Source organism: Cynara cardunculus (genome assembly GCF_001531365.2).
Source record: "Cynara cardunculus var. scolymus isolate 2C chromosome LG 2, CcrdV1, whole genome shotgun sequence".
NCBI classification, from domain to species: Eukaryota; Viridiplantae; Streptophyta; class Magnoliopsida; order Asterales; family Asteraceae; genus Cynara; species Cynara cardunculus.
The window spans coordinates 6,025,303-6,039,167 of NC_037529.1; the positions used below are offsets into that span (position 1 = coordinate 6,025,303).

Here is a 13,865-nt window from a genome sequence, read left to right on the forward strand (position 1 = left end):
CGAATTCAGATATGAGATGAAATCGGATAGGGATGAAATCTGATTTAAGAGTTTTTAAGAGTTTTAAGAATTTTTAAGAGTTTTAAGAGTTTTAATCAAATGCTTTATAATATAGTATAGATAAAAAATCCATGAAGTTAAACGAATTCTTTAAAGATATTCATTTTTTATTCTACAAAGAGCAAAGTTCAATGTTGGTCCTTCATGTTTGTATTTTTAACAGATATCATTTTTAAACTTTGAAAATTTAAATTGAGTCTCTCATATTTGTTAATTTTCAACAGTTTGATCCTTTCGTTTGAAGATAATCAAAATGTTCTTATAAGATATTTTTTAATCCGAATATAAAATTAGGAAAATGGCAAAAATGATCAAAATATTTCTAAAAAAATTAACAACCGTTAAACAAATGAACTAAAAGGATAAGGATTTGATAAAGATGGAAGACTAAATCCATGCTTTTAAAGTTTAGGGATCATATTCATTGAAAATTACATAACTTTAGGGATTAAACTTGAACTTTACTCTTGTATAAATAAGGGAGATTTGGCTTAGATGGGATAAGCCACGCAATCTCTCCACCACGGACTCCTAAATCGACGCTTTCTTCCCATCCTCAGTGGAGGAAGATGAGTACTCGGTTTATCGAGCCATTATCTCAGTGAGTTTAATCGGTGAATATCTAGGGTTTTCTAAACCATTATTTCAAGGTGAGTTTAATCGATTGACCGGTGAATATCTACGGTGTTTTGAAACCATTATTTCAAGGTGACTTTAATCGATTGATTGGTGAATATCTAGGGTTTTTAAACCATTATTTCAAGGTGAGTTTAATCGATTCACCGGTGAATATCTAGGGTTTTTTGTAACCATTATTTTAACGTGAGTTTAATCGATTGACTGGTGAATATCTAGGGTTTTTTATTTTGAAATTTTCTTCAGGCATTTCTTATGGATCTTAGTTGGGGAGAAGAATAAACCATCACTAGGGCTGTGTTTGATACATGACATAGGACTGTATAAAACAGGACAAAAGCATGGGACAAAATACGCATGTTCTTGTGGTACAAATGAGACATGAACGAGACAGAAATTAAGATATTAGTAATCTATCACAGTTTGATATATAATCTTAATATGATACTTGTTTTAATGGTTATCATCGTTAGTTTTGGTCTCCGCTACCACCGGTGGTCACCGACGGCCACCTCCACCTCCTTTATTACAACAACATCCTCCACCGTCTCCACAATCACCGTCCACCGTCGTCCATCACCACCTCTACCATAGTCGACCACCACTATTGTCGTTCGTCACTTCCAACTCCTTCTCTACTACAACAACTTCATTCACAATCCTTGACCACTGATTACCACCGTCTATTGCCACGTTTACAACCACCTCCATCCATTACCACCAACACTACTACCGTTGGACCCCTCCAACTCCTCCATGACCTCCACAACAACCGTCTATCACCAACCACAATTGCCACCTCTACAACCATCATCGGCCATCGACCACCACGGTCCATTGGCCACCTCCAACTCCTTATCTACTACAACAAACTCGAAAACCGCCGTCGACCATTGACCACCACTGTCCATTGCCACCTCACCTCCAACATAACCACCACCACCACTATCTTTACAACATCAGCCACAACTACCTCCTCCACCTTTGTCAATCACCACCACAATCTACCATCTTCATGCCATTTATAACCACCGTCGTCCACCAACAACCACTACCTCTACCTCCATAACCACCGCTCATTGCCACTACTACCGTCGGCCACCCTCATCTCCACCATTACCAAAGCCACCACCTCCACCATCCCTACATCACTACTATTACCGTCAATTATATCAAATTTTTCATTCAATTTTGGTACCATTATATATGTATGTATTCATTTATATGAAAATTGTGTAATAATATTTATAAAATAATTTTTTAAATTATTTATTTTATTTGTGTTAATTATAACTATTATATAATATTTAAAATCATCAAATAACTTTTGGGGGTAATTTGTTTAATTCTGTCCCGTTCAGTCCTAGTCGTGCCAAACACCAGACATATACTTGTTTGGTCCGGTCCGGTCTAGTTCTGTCTAGTTCTACCCTCTTGTCCTGTCCAGTCTTGTCCAATCATGTATCCATAGCAAACGCTACCTGGACAATACCCTCTTTTCTGGAGGCATTTCAATTGTGTTAGTGTATTACCATTTTTCTGCTACAATTATTCTCGTCATTGCGTTTGGTACATCTGATAAAACTCACTGTCCTACGCTACCAGTGGCGGATCCAAGAAATCAATGGGATTGGGGCACATTGAATGGGACTTGGAGGAGGGAAGCATATGGCCATATGGAACTGGGGGAAACCATGTAAGACGATGGTGAAAATAGAAAATTTAAACTAGCCAGTAAAGGTTTTTGGTTTTTGATTGAGGGTCTTTCCCCCCGGTGCTTAAAGGCTGGATCTGCCCCTGTACGCTACGCTTGGCAAGATATAATACTGGACAAGAACTTATAGTTTTACGTTTGAAGCTATTTGGAACAAGAATTCGATGAAAACTAGATGGGTTTGTAACCTTCAAATGGTTTGCAAATGATATATATATATATATATATATATATATATATATGTGTGTATGTATGAAAGTTGTGTAAATATATTTATAAATTAAAGTATTTAATCATTTACTTTATCTGTGTTTATTTATAACTATTATATGCCACATAAAATCATCAAATAACTTTTGGAGTAATTTTTCTAATTCTGTCATGTTCACTCTTAGTCGTATCATACATCAGACGAACACTTATTCGTCCAGCCTTGTCATGTCCAGTTTGCCTATAAAACATTACCTAAATGACTACTAATATAGAAAACTATATATTATTAAAGAAAGGTTTTGAAATACAGTAGACAACTTGATTTGAAAGCTAGAAATCTAGAAAACAATTATAAAATGTTATAGGAATTAATGTTTAGGAAATCAATTTGACAAACAACTGATTAGGCGGATAAACCATAACTTCAATGCAAATTGACATTGTCATATACTCATTAAATGATATTAAAACAATCTAGTTATTAATAGGATATGAACGATGCATCTGATAGAATATATAAACATGTTATGAAAGAGATATGGTTGACTTTGTTTATAGCTTTGTTTCATGTATCGGGTAATAGCTAATGCTTCACAATATCAAGCCTCGTTCATCATCAAGCTTTGTAATATTATAAATAATGAGTAACAAATCAAACCACAGACGTAAATAACAATGTAAAAACAATATATGCACATTAACAAACTGGGAAAGGGAGAAACCTTAAACAAATATGAAAAAGGCAAACCTTAAATCAATGATTGAGAGCAAAAATCGAGAGTGATATATTATTGAAATGAACTTAGGATAGCGGTGGATTGGATTGTCGATTGATGCTCCTTGTGTCGTCTTTGAGGTTGCACGTGTCAGGGTGAGTCCTGCTTCTTAGACCATGGATCATCATCCGCTCCGAAGTAATTTCCAAAATGATTTTTTAAGTGAAATACTGATAAAAATTGGTGGTGTTAACATTTTTATATGAGAAATTATGGTTGTTAGAAGTATGATTTCTTAATTAGAAGTTGAATTTTCGTAATTACTAATATCACACACATAATTTTTGTTAATGTGACATTAATAATATAAGAAATTGTCAGTATGGTTATTAATTTGATCGGAAATAACCAGGCCAAATTACATAATCAAGTCCCATCATATGACTTTTTTTAAACGTGTTTTTTTGAACTATATTTTTTGCGAGTTCTATGTTGTCTTATTTTATGGATGTTTTTACATATTTTTTTTATCTTATTGCTAATAAATCTGCTAACTTGTCGAGTTTCAACTTATTTGAGGAAAAACTTCTCTTATTTTGTAAATTGTAATTTTTAGTTTGTTTCGTATCTGTTTTTGGTATTTCATCTCACAATTTGTACAGGAAGTTAAACTACGAATAGAGTATCTATATGGGTCAAAAATACACCTCGCAAAATACAAAATTCTTGTTTCGCGAGTTGTGTTTTTAATGCTTTTTTGTTCAAATAACTTGTAGATAAACATATATTTGAAGCGAGGTTACAATTGATGCAATTTAAGGAACTCATATGTATAATAAGAAATTTTTTATCTTACAAGCTATGATGTTTTTTCAGATAGTTGTCGGCCGGTAAAAACAAAAGTGCACTTTTCATGGTACCCGTGCTATGAGGACCTCGTAAAAAATAGGTTAGAGTAGTTAGAACCCAGGAATACAAGAGATTTCAACTCCCCAATAACTAATTTCTAAGTGGAAGAAGAAAGACCTAAGTCACGTGTAAAATTCTATGCATCAACTAACTGTACAACTTCTTTCTTTCTTTTTGTACAAAAAAGGAATCAATAATTTTAGGATCGAAACAACCTATTTGTTGTTTGCAAAAACTTGTTCTTTCACAAAAATGAATGAATTTACTCCAGGTCACAGCTCCCTGAACATTGATGGATCGATCGTGCCATCGAAGCCTCGTAAGATGCTTTTTTGCTGAAGCCTATGTTGTTGTTGTTTTGGTTCTACAACTCATGGTCGATAGAAACGACAATTACTGTGATATCATCATGAACAACATGTTTGTCCCCGCTCTCAATCGTTCCCAGTTCCCTATACCTTCAATATCGATCGAGAGTGGGAACATCGTGTTTTTTTTATGATGATATTACAATAATTGTCGTTTTTTATCGACCATGAGTTGTTTGAACCAAAACAACACCAATATAGGCTTCTGCGAACTAGTATCTGTACGACGCTTTAACGACAAGATCGATCCATCAATGTTCAGGGAGCTGCGAATGGAGTAAATCCATTCATTTTTGTGAAAGAACAAGTTTTTGCAAACAACAAATAGATTATTTCGATCCTAAGATTCTTGATTCATTTTTGGTACAAACAGAAAGAAAGAAGTTGTGCTGTTAGATGCATACAATTTTACACATCACTTTAATAAATCTATTGTCTTTTTTCTTCCATTTGGGTGTTGGAATTCTGTTAGTGGGAAGATGAAGTCTCTTGTGTTCCTGACATATAAATAAATAGATTATAACTAATGTAATAACCCATCATGCATGGATATTAAGTTCAGCTTTGCTGATGGTAGTTATCAACAATCTTATAATATCATTTTGCTAAATAAGAATATTACCAGCTAAGAAACACTGGTATTTTGATGACTACGAATATTATCTGGTATCGTAAGTGAGCGTGGTAACTTTTAACGTTAAATGTTTACCAAATTTGTGTTTGTTTAAGGGTCTGTTAACTAAACACTTATATATAATTTTTATAATGTAAGTGGTATTGACCTGATAAGAATAACATCTAATAAAAAACCAGATGTTATTGTGGTCTTTCTTCTTACATTTGGGGAGTTGAAGTCTTTTGTATTCTTGACATGTAAATAATTTGTTACTACTGTTACCGATTATGGAGACTGATAATACAATCAAGTTAAGCTTTTCCGTTCAGATATGGATGTTCCGCTTTTGTCCCTACGTATTGTCCGCTACTGCTAAACGGCCTGAGCACAGGCGACAAATCATGTTGTTGCTCACATTCCATTGTTGAACAACACTCGTGACTACTACATGTAGTTATTGAACGAAGTGGACCTAATTAACTGGTTCATTGCTTCTGTTTATCGAAATCAGACATGTAGCAAAGTTAAGTCCCCTTCCACCAATCAAGTTGAATACATTTTTTGTTATACATAATTCTTTATTTTAACCCAAAAGAAGCTACCTGTAACTGATTAGAAATGTTTTAAAGTAAAAAAGAACCGAAATCAGCTTTACTCTTTTCAAACCCTATGTCTTCAAAACCTCATGCAAACACTGATATCTCTCCTATTCGCCACTGATTGTCACCCTGTTGTTGTCTACTTTGTAATAGATCCTAAAAGTGTAAATTCATTTCATGATTTTGGATGGATTCATGAACCTTGATCGTTGTGGCATGGCCGGCTTACCACAATAACCAGGCGTGGAGCCATAAAATTTATCTAGTTGGTGCCTAGAAACTATGTGAGAAATTTCATAGTTTTAAGGTTGAGAAAACACTTTCAAAATTTATGTTTTTAACAAATGCTTGTCCAACAAAAATAGTAGTTAAACTAACATATATAACTAACCATATAAATAAGAAAAATGAATGGATTTACTCCAGTTCACAACTCCCTGAACATTGATGGATTGATCATGTCATCGAAGCCTCGTAAGATGCTTTTTTGCTGAAGCCTGTGTTGTTGTTTTGGTTCTACAACTCATGGTCGATAAAAACGACAATTACTGTGATATCATCATGAACAACATGTTTGTCTTCGCTCTCAATCGTTCCCAGTTCCCTATACCTTCGATATCGATTGAGAGCGGGGACACACCTGTTTTTTATGATGATATTACAACAATTGTCGTTTTTTATCGACCATGAGTTGTTGAACCAAAACAACACCAATATAGGCTTCTGCGAACTAGTATCTGTACGACGCTTCAACGACAAGATCGATCCATCAATGTTCAGGGAGCTGCGAATGGAGTAAATCCATTCATTTTTGTGAAATAACAAGTTTTTGCAAACAACAAATAGGTTGTTTCGATCCTAAGATTCGTGATTCATTTTTGGTACAAACATAGAGAAAGAAGTTGTGCTGTTAGATGCATACAATTTTACACATCACTTTAATAAATCTGTTGTCTTTCTTCTTCCACTTGGGTGTTGGAATTCCATTAGTGGGAAGATGAAGTCTCTTGTATTCCTGACATATATACAAATAGATTCTAACTACTGTAATAACCCATCATGCATGAATATTAAGTTCAGCTTTGCTGATGGTAGTTATCAACATTCTTACAATATCATTTTGCTAAATAAGAATATTACAAGGTAAGAAACACTGGTATTTTGATGACCACGAATATTATCTGGTATAGTAAATGAGAGTGGTAAATCTTAACGTTAAATGCCTTCCAAATTTGTGTTTGTTTAGGAGACTGTTAACTAAAATTTATGTATCATTTTTATCAGGTAAGTGGTATTAACCTGATAAAAATAACGTCTGATGAAAAACTAGATATTATTGTGGTATTTCTTTTTAGATTTGGGTGTTAGAATTTTGTTAGAAATTAGTTAATGGGGGAGTTGAAGACCCTTTTACCAATCAAATTGAGCTTTTTTTAATTTTAAATATTAATTTTATTAATATTAATTCTATTCTCCATTTTATAATAGTCAAATATGGTGTTATTCCAGCATTGAATTCCACAGTGTTCTTGCGTAAATGGACTTTTGACTCCCGCCCATTACTTTCTCATGCCCTTCCCATATTTAGACTTATCTTGGTTTTTAGGGTTTTTGATTCAACAAATTGATTGCCAAAAAATGGAAAGGTCGGGGGTTTCTGATCAGCACACCGACTCAAGATCCCCTTTTGATTATCAGAAACTAGAAGCTGAGACACCACGTTCATGGAACGCCGGCGATTTCGACCGGCGGTTCGCGTTTTCCCGCCAAACGTCCTTCAATCGGCAGCCTGGTGAACAACCACCTCATACGCCAGTATCCATAATTTCTAGCGATTATTCTTCCAAAAGGCCTTTGCTTTCTCGTACTTCATCTAAGATTGATATACTTCCGCCGCCGAAGAGTTTTCCTCAGCAACGGGAATATGGAGGTGATAGACTGTGGATGGAAGAAGATCCTTCTTCTTTCAGTAAAAGTGAAAGGTTTTCAATTCCAGCGTTTGTTTTTTCCTTGTTTAATGTTGTTAGATCGGGTAACCGACCGATGAAGAGATTGGCTATGCTTATTTCACTTAACGTGGCTTGTTCGACGGCCGAATTGCTTATTGGCCTTATATCGGGTCGAGTAGGTATGTGTACATGTTGCTTCTGGTCTCTCAATTCTCGATGAGTTTTTTTGTTTACTTCAATGTAAATGCACAATCTATTAGATAGTTTATGAAAAAGTTTGTTGTTTGATATCATGCCTTTAGATGTTGTGTTAGTCATCAATTAACTACTAACCCCTATAACCAACAATAGGTGTTTATGCAAAACAGTGGCATGGTGCTTTCTGTAAAACAATCAATGCCTTCTTAATTTATGTGTGTGCTTGAAGTAAACCCATTCATGGAATGCACAGAGCATGTAGCCCCTAGCCAGGCCCTATCCTGACATATTATAGGCCTGGGGAGTTGTAAAAGTAAGAGCCCCAACAATAGGTAACAACAGACAGCAACAACAATATATGCACCATACAGTTGAATAAAAGTAGCAGTAACTTATGCACCATACAGACACATGTGCAGGACATTGTTCATATAGATTAGTTTAGGTACAGTAGTTGCATAAGAATTCAAAGATAGCATATGAACAACATACAAACATTGTAATATATTTAATTGTGTTCATGTGTTATGTCCATTTGGTGGTTTTGTTATTTTCTATTAGCATATAACATGTCTATGCGCAGTTGAGGATGGTTTGGAGAGAGAGAGAATATAAATGAAGGGTCATTAAACTCAAGCCGTGTGATCATCTTCTCCAGCTAGTTTTTAAATCTCAATCGAATAATATTTATATATTATTAAAAGCTACTAATGATTTTTTCTGGGTCCCTACTCTTTTTGGGCCTTGGGTAGGTGCCCAGCCTGCCCTTGCCTGGGACGGCCCTGCTTGTAGCTTGGATTTTCCATTGGATTTATGTGATGGTTAGGTTGATGTGTATGTCCATAGAAGAAAGCTGTCATTGGTTGCTGTTATCTTTTTGATGTTCAAATTGTGTTTCCTTTTGTCATTTTCGGAGTGATTGGTTAATGCATGCCATGCTCAACCTTTTTTTGTTGATTTCTATTTAGGTTTGGTGTCCGATGCATTTCATTTGACATTTGGCTGTGGCCTTTTGACATTTTCTTTATTTGCAATGACTGCTTCTCGGAGAAAACCTGATCGAGTTTACACTTATGGGTGAGCTTTGAATTTGTATTTATTGACTTGGTCATTTTCATGAGCTACTTAACCTCTCTGGCTTGTGATGAATTTATTTTGCTGAAGCTTGTGGAAAAATGTAATTTGGATAATGGTAGAATCACTTCTGTTCTCAGCAGTTACGGACTTATCTCACTTGACTGCGGTTCTTAAGTTTGTTATTGGTAGGCTTGTGATATTTGGGAAATTTCTAGAGATAAGTTAAGTTAAATAAATTGCTTTTGATATCAGGTACAAAAGGCTAGAAGTTTTATCTGCTTTCACCAACTCTGTAAGTATGCACAATTCTGCATGATTTAAAATGCTGTTTCTATTTTCTTTTGAATAGGGTATTAAAACATGTTTTCCTAGTCTCCCCTTGGAATCGGACCTACAGGCTGTAGCACCTAATATGTTCATACTTCTGGAACCATACTACTTTGGTTACTGGAAATGTTATGCTTCAATTAATAATATGTCTAACTTCGTTAATATCATATGTTGAATATATATTATCGATTATAGTTCCCCATTTGCATTAATGGGGCTAATGTGGCAGTGTCTAAATTGTGCTTCATGTTTAGACAGCTATTTCTTTTGTTTATGTCATTTTCCTTGGCCGTTGAAGCACTTCATGCGTTTGTACAAGATGAATCTGAGCACAAGTAAGCCATTCTTTATAACTTATTTTAGTCAATCATTCTTTGAGCCGATGGCATTTCTCTCTTCTCTCTCTCTCCCTCCCCCCTCCATTTTCCTTCTCTATGAAAAGTACGATTTTGCCATGTACTTATTCTGTGACTTAAATTCACTTGCCTGTTGATGGCAGAGGCCATTTTAAAGCTTGTAAATATTCCCTCCACTAAGTTGCCATTTGTGGTTCATATGGCTGATCTTATGTGTGTGAGAGAACCCTGAACCGTACTTTATTTGTGCTTTCTGTAAGTTAAATTACCATGAGGGTAGTTAAGGAGAGATGGAACCAGAGATGATGTGGTTGGTTAATCAGGGGTAGAATTCGAATTTGAAGACTTGAGCCATGAAAACGAGGCACTCTTATCTGAAGCACACACTCTATATTACTGATGAACAAAAAAGTTTTGTATTTGTCTGTGTTTTGGAGTCAAAGGGGAAGGGAGAGGTGACAGTTAGAGTGACTTCTTTTGAGCCTTTTGGTTGTACCAAAATTAACTTACAGAAATATTGAACCTTCTACATGGAGTTGTTTTTGCCAATATCAACATATCATCATGACTAATTTAGGATATTACATGAGATGCACGTCGTAATACAATTAGGTTATAATAAGCATTATTTAATCAGGTTTAGGGAGCTAATGTTGCATGGCGCTTCCGAAACTATGTCTTTCTCATTGTTGTTTATTATCGTCAATTGCAGGCATTACTTGATTGTTTCTGCTGTGACGAACCTTTTTGTGAATCTAATTGGCATTTGGTTCTTCAGGAATTATGCTCGGATTAGTCTTGGTAAGGTTTGCTTCATTTTTTGGAATGTGTCATGAAAAGTTCTCTGAGGTTGTGTTTACTGGGGAGCAGTTTGTCGGTCTTATTTTCCTGCGTCAGGTTTGCTTGTTATTGTCCAAGATTGAAAGCATGAACTTTAAGCATGCCAGTAAAAGAAAAGCCTTTGCTGTCATAAATTTTGGAGGTCCTTTTTTTCCGGTACCTGGTTTTATATACTTGTCACTGTATGTCAAATACAGATGTGATGTTGTTTCTAGGCCTTTAATTATCTATTCTTGTTTAATGAGGTTAGAACCAGGCTGAATCTTGTATTGTTTATCTCTCAGTAGCATCCAATTGATGAGAACGCCGGAAGCCACTTAATGTTTCACCTGATATCTTCTCCTGTAGTATTTTTATATCTTCTAAGAGAAAGTTCGTGCAGGAAGAGTGTTTTAGTAAGCAATGGCAGTTGAGTGATTTCTAGTACTTAATCGCAGAATCATGGATTCAATGGATGCCTTAGAGGACTCATATGCAGTTTATTTTTAATATATAATAGGGATTATTTTTTGACTATATAGACATGAGATCAAAATTCAAGTAGTATGCTATTTTCTATACTACGTTTCTGAATAATATTTTTCCTTACTCCATTGATACATTTACTTCGAAATGATTGGAAAGGTTACCTTCAAATCAAGGAAAATTAATTGATGAACACAAGATTCTTATAGTTTTAAATCAAGGAAAATTGATTGATGAACACAACTTGGTTATAGTAGATGACACTCAATTCAAGAATTATTTGTTAATGTAAGTGGTGGGGATGCTTGATGCTCAAGAGGTAACTAAGTGGCGCTAACTAATTGAAGGGTGGGAGGACACTTAATTGTGGTCATTTAGCTATCCTTTTACAAGTGCTTTTGAAATCCATGGGTTTTTACAAGTTTCTAGGATTCTTGTGTAAGGAAGTGGCATTCTCAAACCTGTCCGAAGGTCATGGATCTATAAGACCCTGTCAAAGGTCATTTGATCAAAGGACCCACATTTAATGAATGGGCGACTGCGTAAGCCGGATTTTAGTACACTGCCACAGAATCAATAATGATGAAGAAAGAGACATCACACATGTTATCTTGGCCATAGTAAAAGTTAAAACCCAACCTAGCAATATAGTTTTCCCCTCTCGTTCGCCTTCCAATATATGTGTGAGCACAATATCTCTGCTCAGAACTTTGGGACACTCGTTTGCCTTTTGTCTTTTGGTTTCAGTACTAACCATTTATATAGGTAAAGTATTTGCATGTATATAAGCTAAATAAGCTAATGCTCTGTATATAATGTAGTTCTCTTGACTACTTGAAAGGACTTCTTTTTATCAAGCTAAGTTCTTTTGTCTTCGTATCTGATGCATCAATGCTTCTTGTTTTATCACTAGGTGCTGGCTAGTGCACATTTTGTGTTTTTTAGTGTTGAAAGTACCAGATGAATGATTTGGCATTTCTTATCTGTCTATTCCCAGTTTATAGAAATGCTGAAGATATGAACTACCACTCAGTTTGCTTGCATGTTGTTGCTGATTCCATTCGTAGGTATGAATCTCTTTCTTAGAGACACACGTAAGTAGATGCATCATGCATATATGTGCATATAAATAATTATATATTTATTTATTTATATATTGCTCAATGAAATTGAGTTGTCAATTAAAGGTATTAGTTCTGGTGTAAGTAGTCTGCGATAGACACAGTGTCAAAAGAGAGTAAGGACCTTTAACTGTCTTTCGCGCTCTGTTTGTGTGCATGCACTCTTGAGTCTACATCTGCCTTCCCAATTACTCTTCACTGTAAGTGACACGTCTGTCACAGCAAAATCTACTTGCATATTATGGAACAGCAGATTCTTATATGAAATTTCAATAAATAGGTGCATTGCTGATTCTTTTGAGAATTTATATTATATGTACATATTAAATGATGTCATTTAATAGTTTATCATATGAGTAAGATAGGTTGGACAACTCAAGAAGAAAATTCTTCAAACTCTCGTTATCTTCTCTGTCTCTCCACCTTGAAGAGACATTTGGATACTTGTTCACTAACTGGATAACTCAAAAAGATAACTCTTCAAACTTCTGACATCTTATCTGACACAAAAAACTTCTTGGATGGAGGAGAATGTCACTTATACTTTTCTGGGTTGAGGATTATCCCATAAAGTAACACTTTAAATCTTGATGATCAACTTTACCTCTGACTTGATTATGGATATGAACAAAGATGCACCGAGAGGCCAGAGATGTGAGGCGTAATAAGTTTGTCGGAGGTGCACAAGTTCATATAGAGAGAAAGCACTTCCATTGGATTCTTAAATCCTAAAACACGAGCAAGAAGCCTATTTATAAGGTAAGAGTGGATGTGAGAAGAACTTCCCCCAAAAATGTTTTGGCACCTTTCTTTGAAACAACAATCCTCTGTTTTGATCAAAGAGATGTCCATTTTTTCTCTCGTCAACCTCGTTCTGTTGAGATGTTATAACAAATGAAAACTCAGGAGTTATTCTCTTCATTTGACAAAATATGAAGTGAGGGTTTTGATTGAAATGATATCGAATCCCGAGCGTCATCAGATCTTAGTCTTCTATTTCTTACCCTAAACTGGATTTAACATTAAAAGGAAATTAGGGAACACATAACTCACATCATATTATATTGGAGCAAGAAAGCTCAAGTAACTTGTTTAATCATTTGAAGTTACAAACCATTGTGCCCCGGTATTATTAGAAACAGTAGAAGGGCCCCAAATATCGGTATGAATAATGTAAAAAAAGAAGTGCTTTTTCATCGATGGAAATGTAGACGGTTGTTTAGCTCACACATCTCACAATGAAAACTCTCTACATCGAGTTCTGTAAATAACCAAGGAAATAGAACCGTTACAATCTTAAATGATGGATGACCTAAACGACAGTGATAAATGATATATTTTTCTTTATTGGATAGTTTGGATTTCAATTTGAGTGAGACAATCTTATTTTTATTGACTTCTCAAGACAATAAAGACCATCCTCCTTTCTTAGCAGTCTAGTCGGCCGCCCCGAATCCTTTTCCTAAAAGACACAATAATTGTGGTGGAAAATCCCTTAAAAGTAAACCTTGTGACTTCTGGTATAGAGAATATATCATAGATAATTTAGTAACAAGAACATTCTTAAGGTTACAGAGGAGTTGATTTGGACATCTCCTACACCAGCTACGGTTGCTAGAGTTCCATCTGTGGATACAATTTTCTTACTACGGTTGCTAGAGTTCCAACTGAGTATGTGAGAAGTGTTTGGAAGACTGA

At 35.2% G+C, this 13,865-nt stretch overlaps 1 protein-coding gene across 5 annotated transcripts in view; it reads left to right on the top strand.

Moving 5' to 3' along the window:
* The first annotated feature begins 7,403 nt into the window (after positions 1-7,403).
* Positions 7,404-13,865, top strand: part of LOC112505674 (metal tolerance protein C2) — a 12,455-nt gene continuing 5,993 nt past the window's right edge. For 4 of the 5 annotated variants that reach the window (XM_025109573.1, XM_025109576.1, XM_025109572.1 and 1 more), the window contains exons 1-6: positions 7,404-7,959; positions 8,947-9,055; positions 9,308-9,347; positions 9,644-9,720; positions 10,454-10,542; positions 12,044-12,113. In XM_025109573.1, coding sequence (XP_024965341.1) covers positions 7,470-7,959; positions 8,947-9,055; positions 9,308-9,347; positions 9,644-9,720; positions 10,454-10,542; positions 12,044-12,113 — 875 coding nt within the window. In that variant the 5' untranslated portion in view covers positions 7,404-7,469. The remainder of the gene's footprint in view (positions 7,960-8,946; positions 9,056-9,307; positions 9,348-9,643; positions 9,721-10,453; positions 10,543-12,043; positions 12,114-13,865) is intronic. The other variant, XM_025109574.1, reaches the window with a different exon arrangement.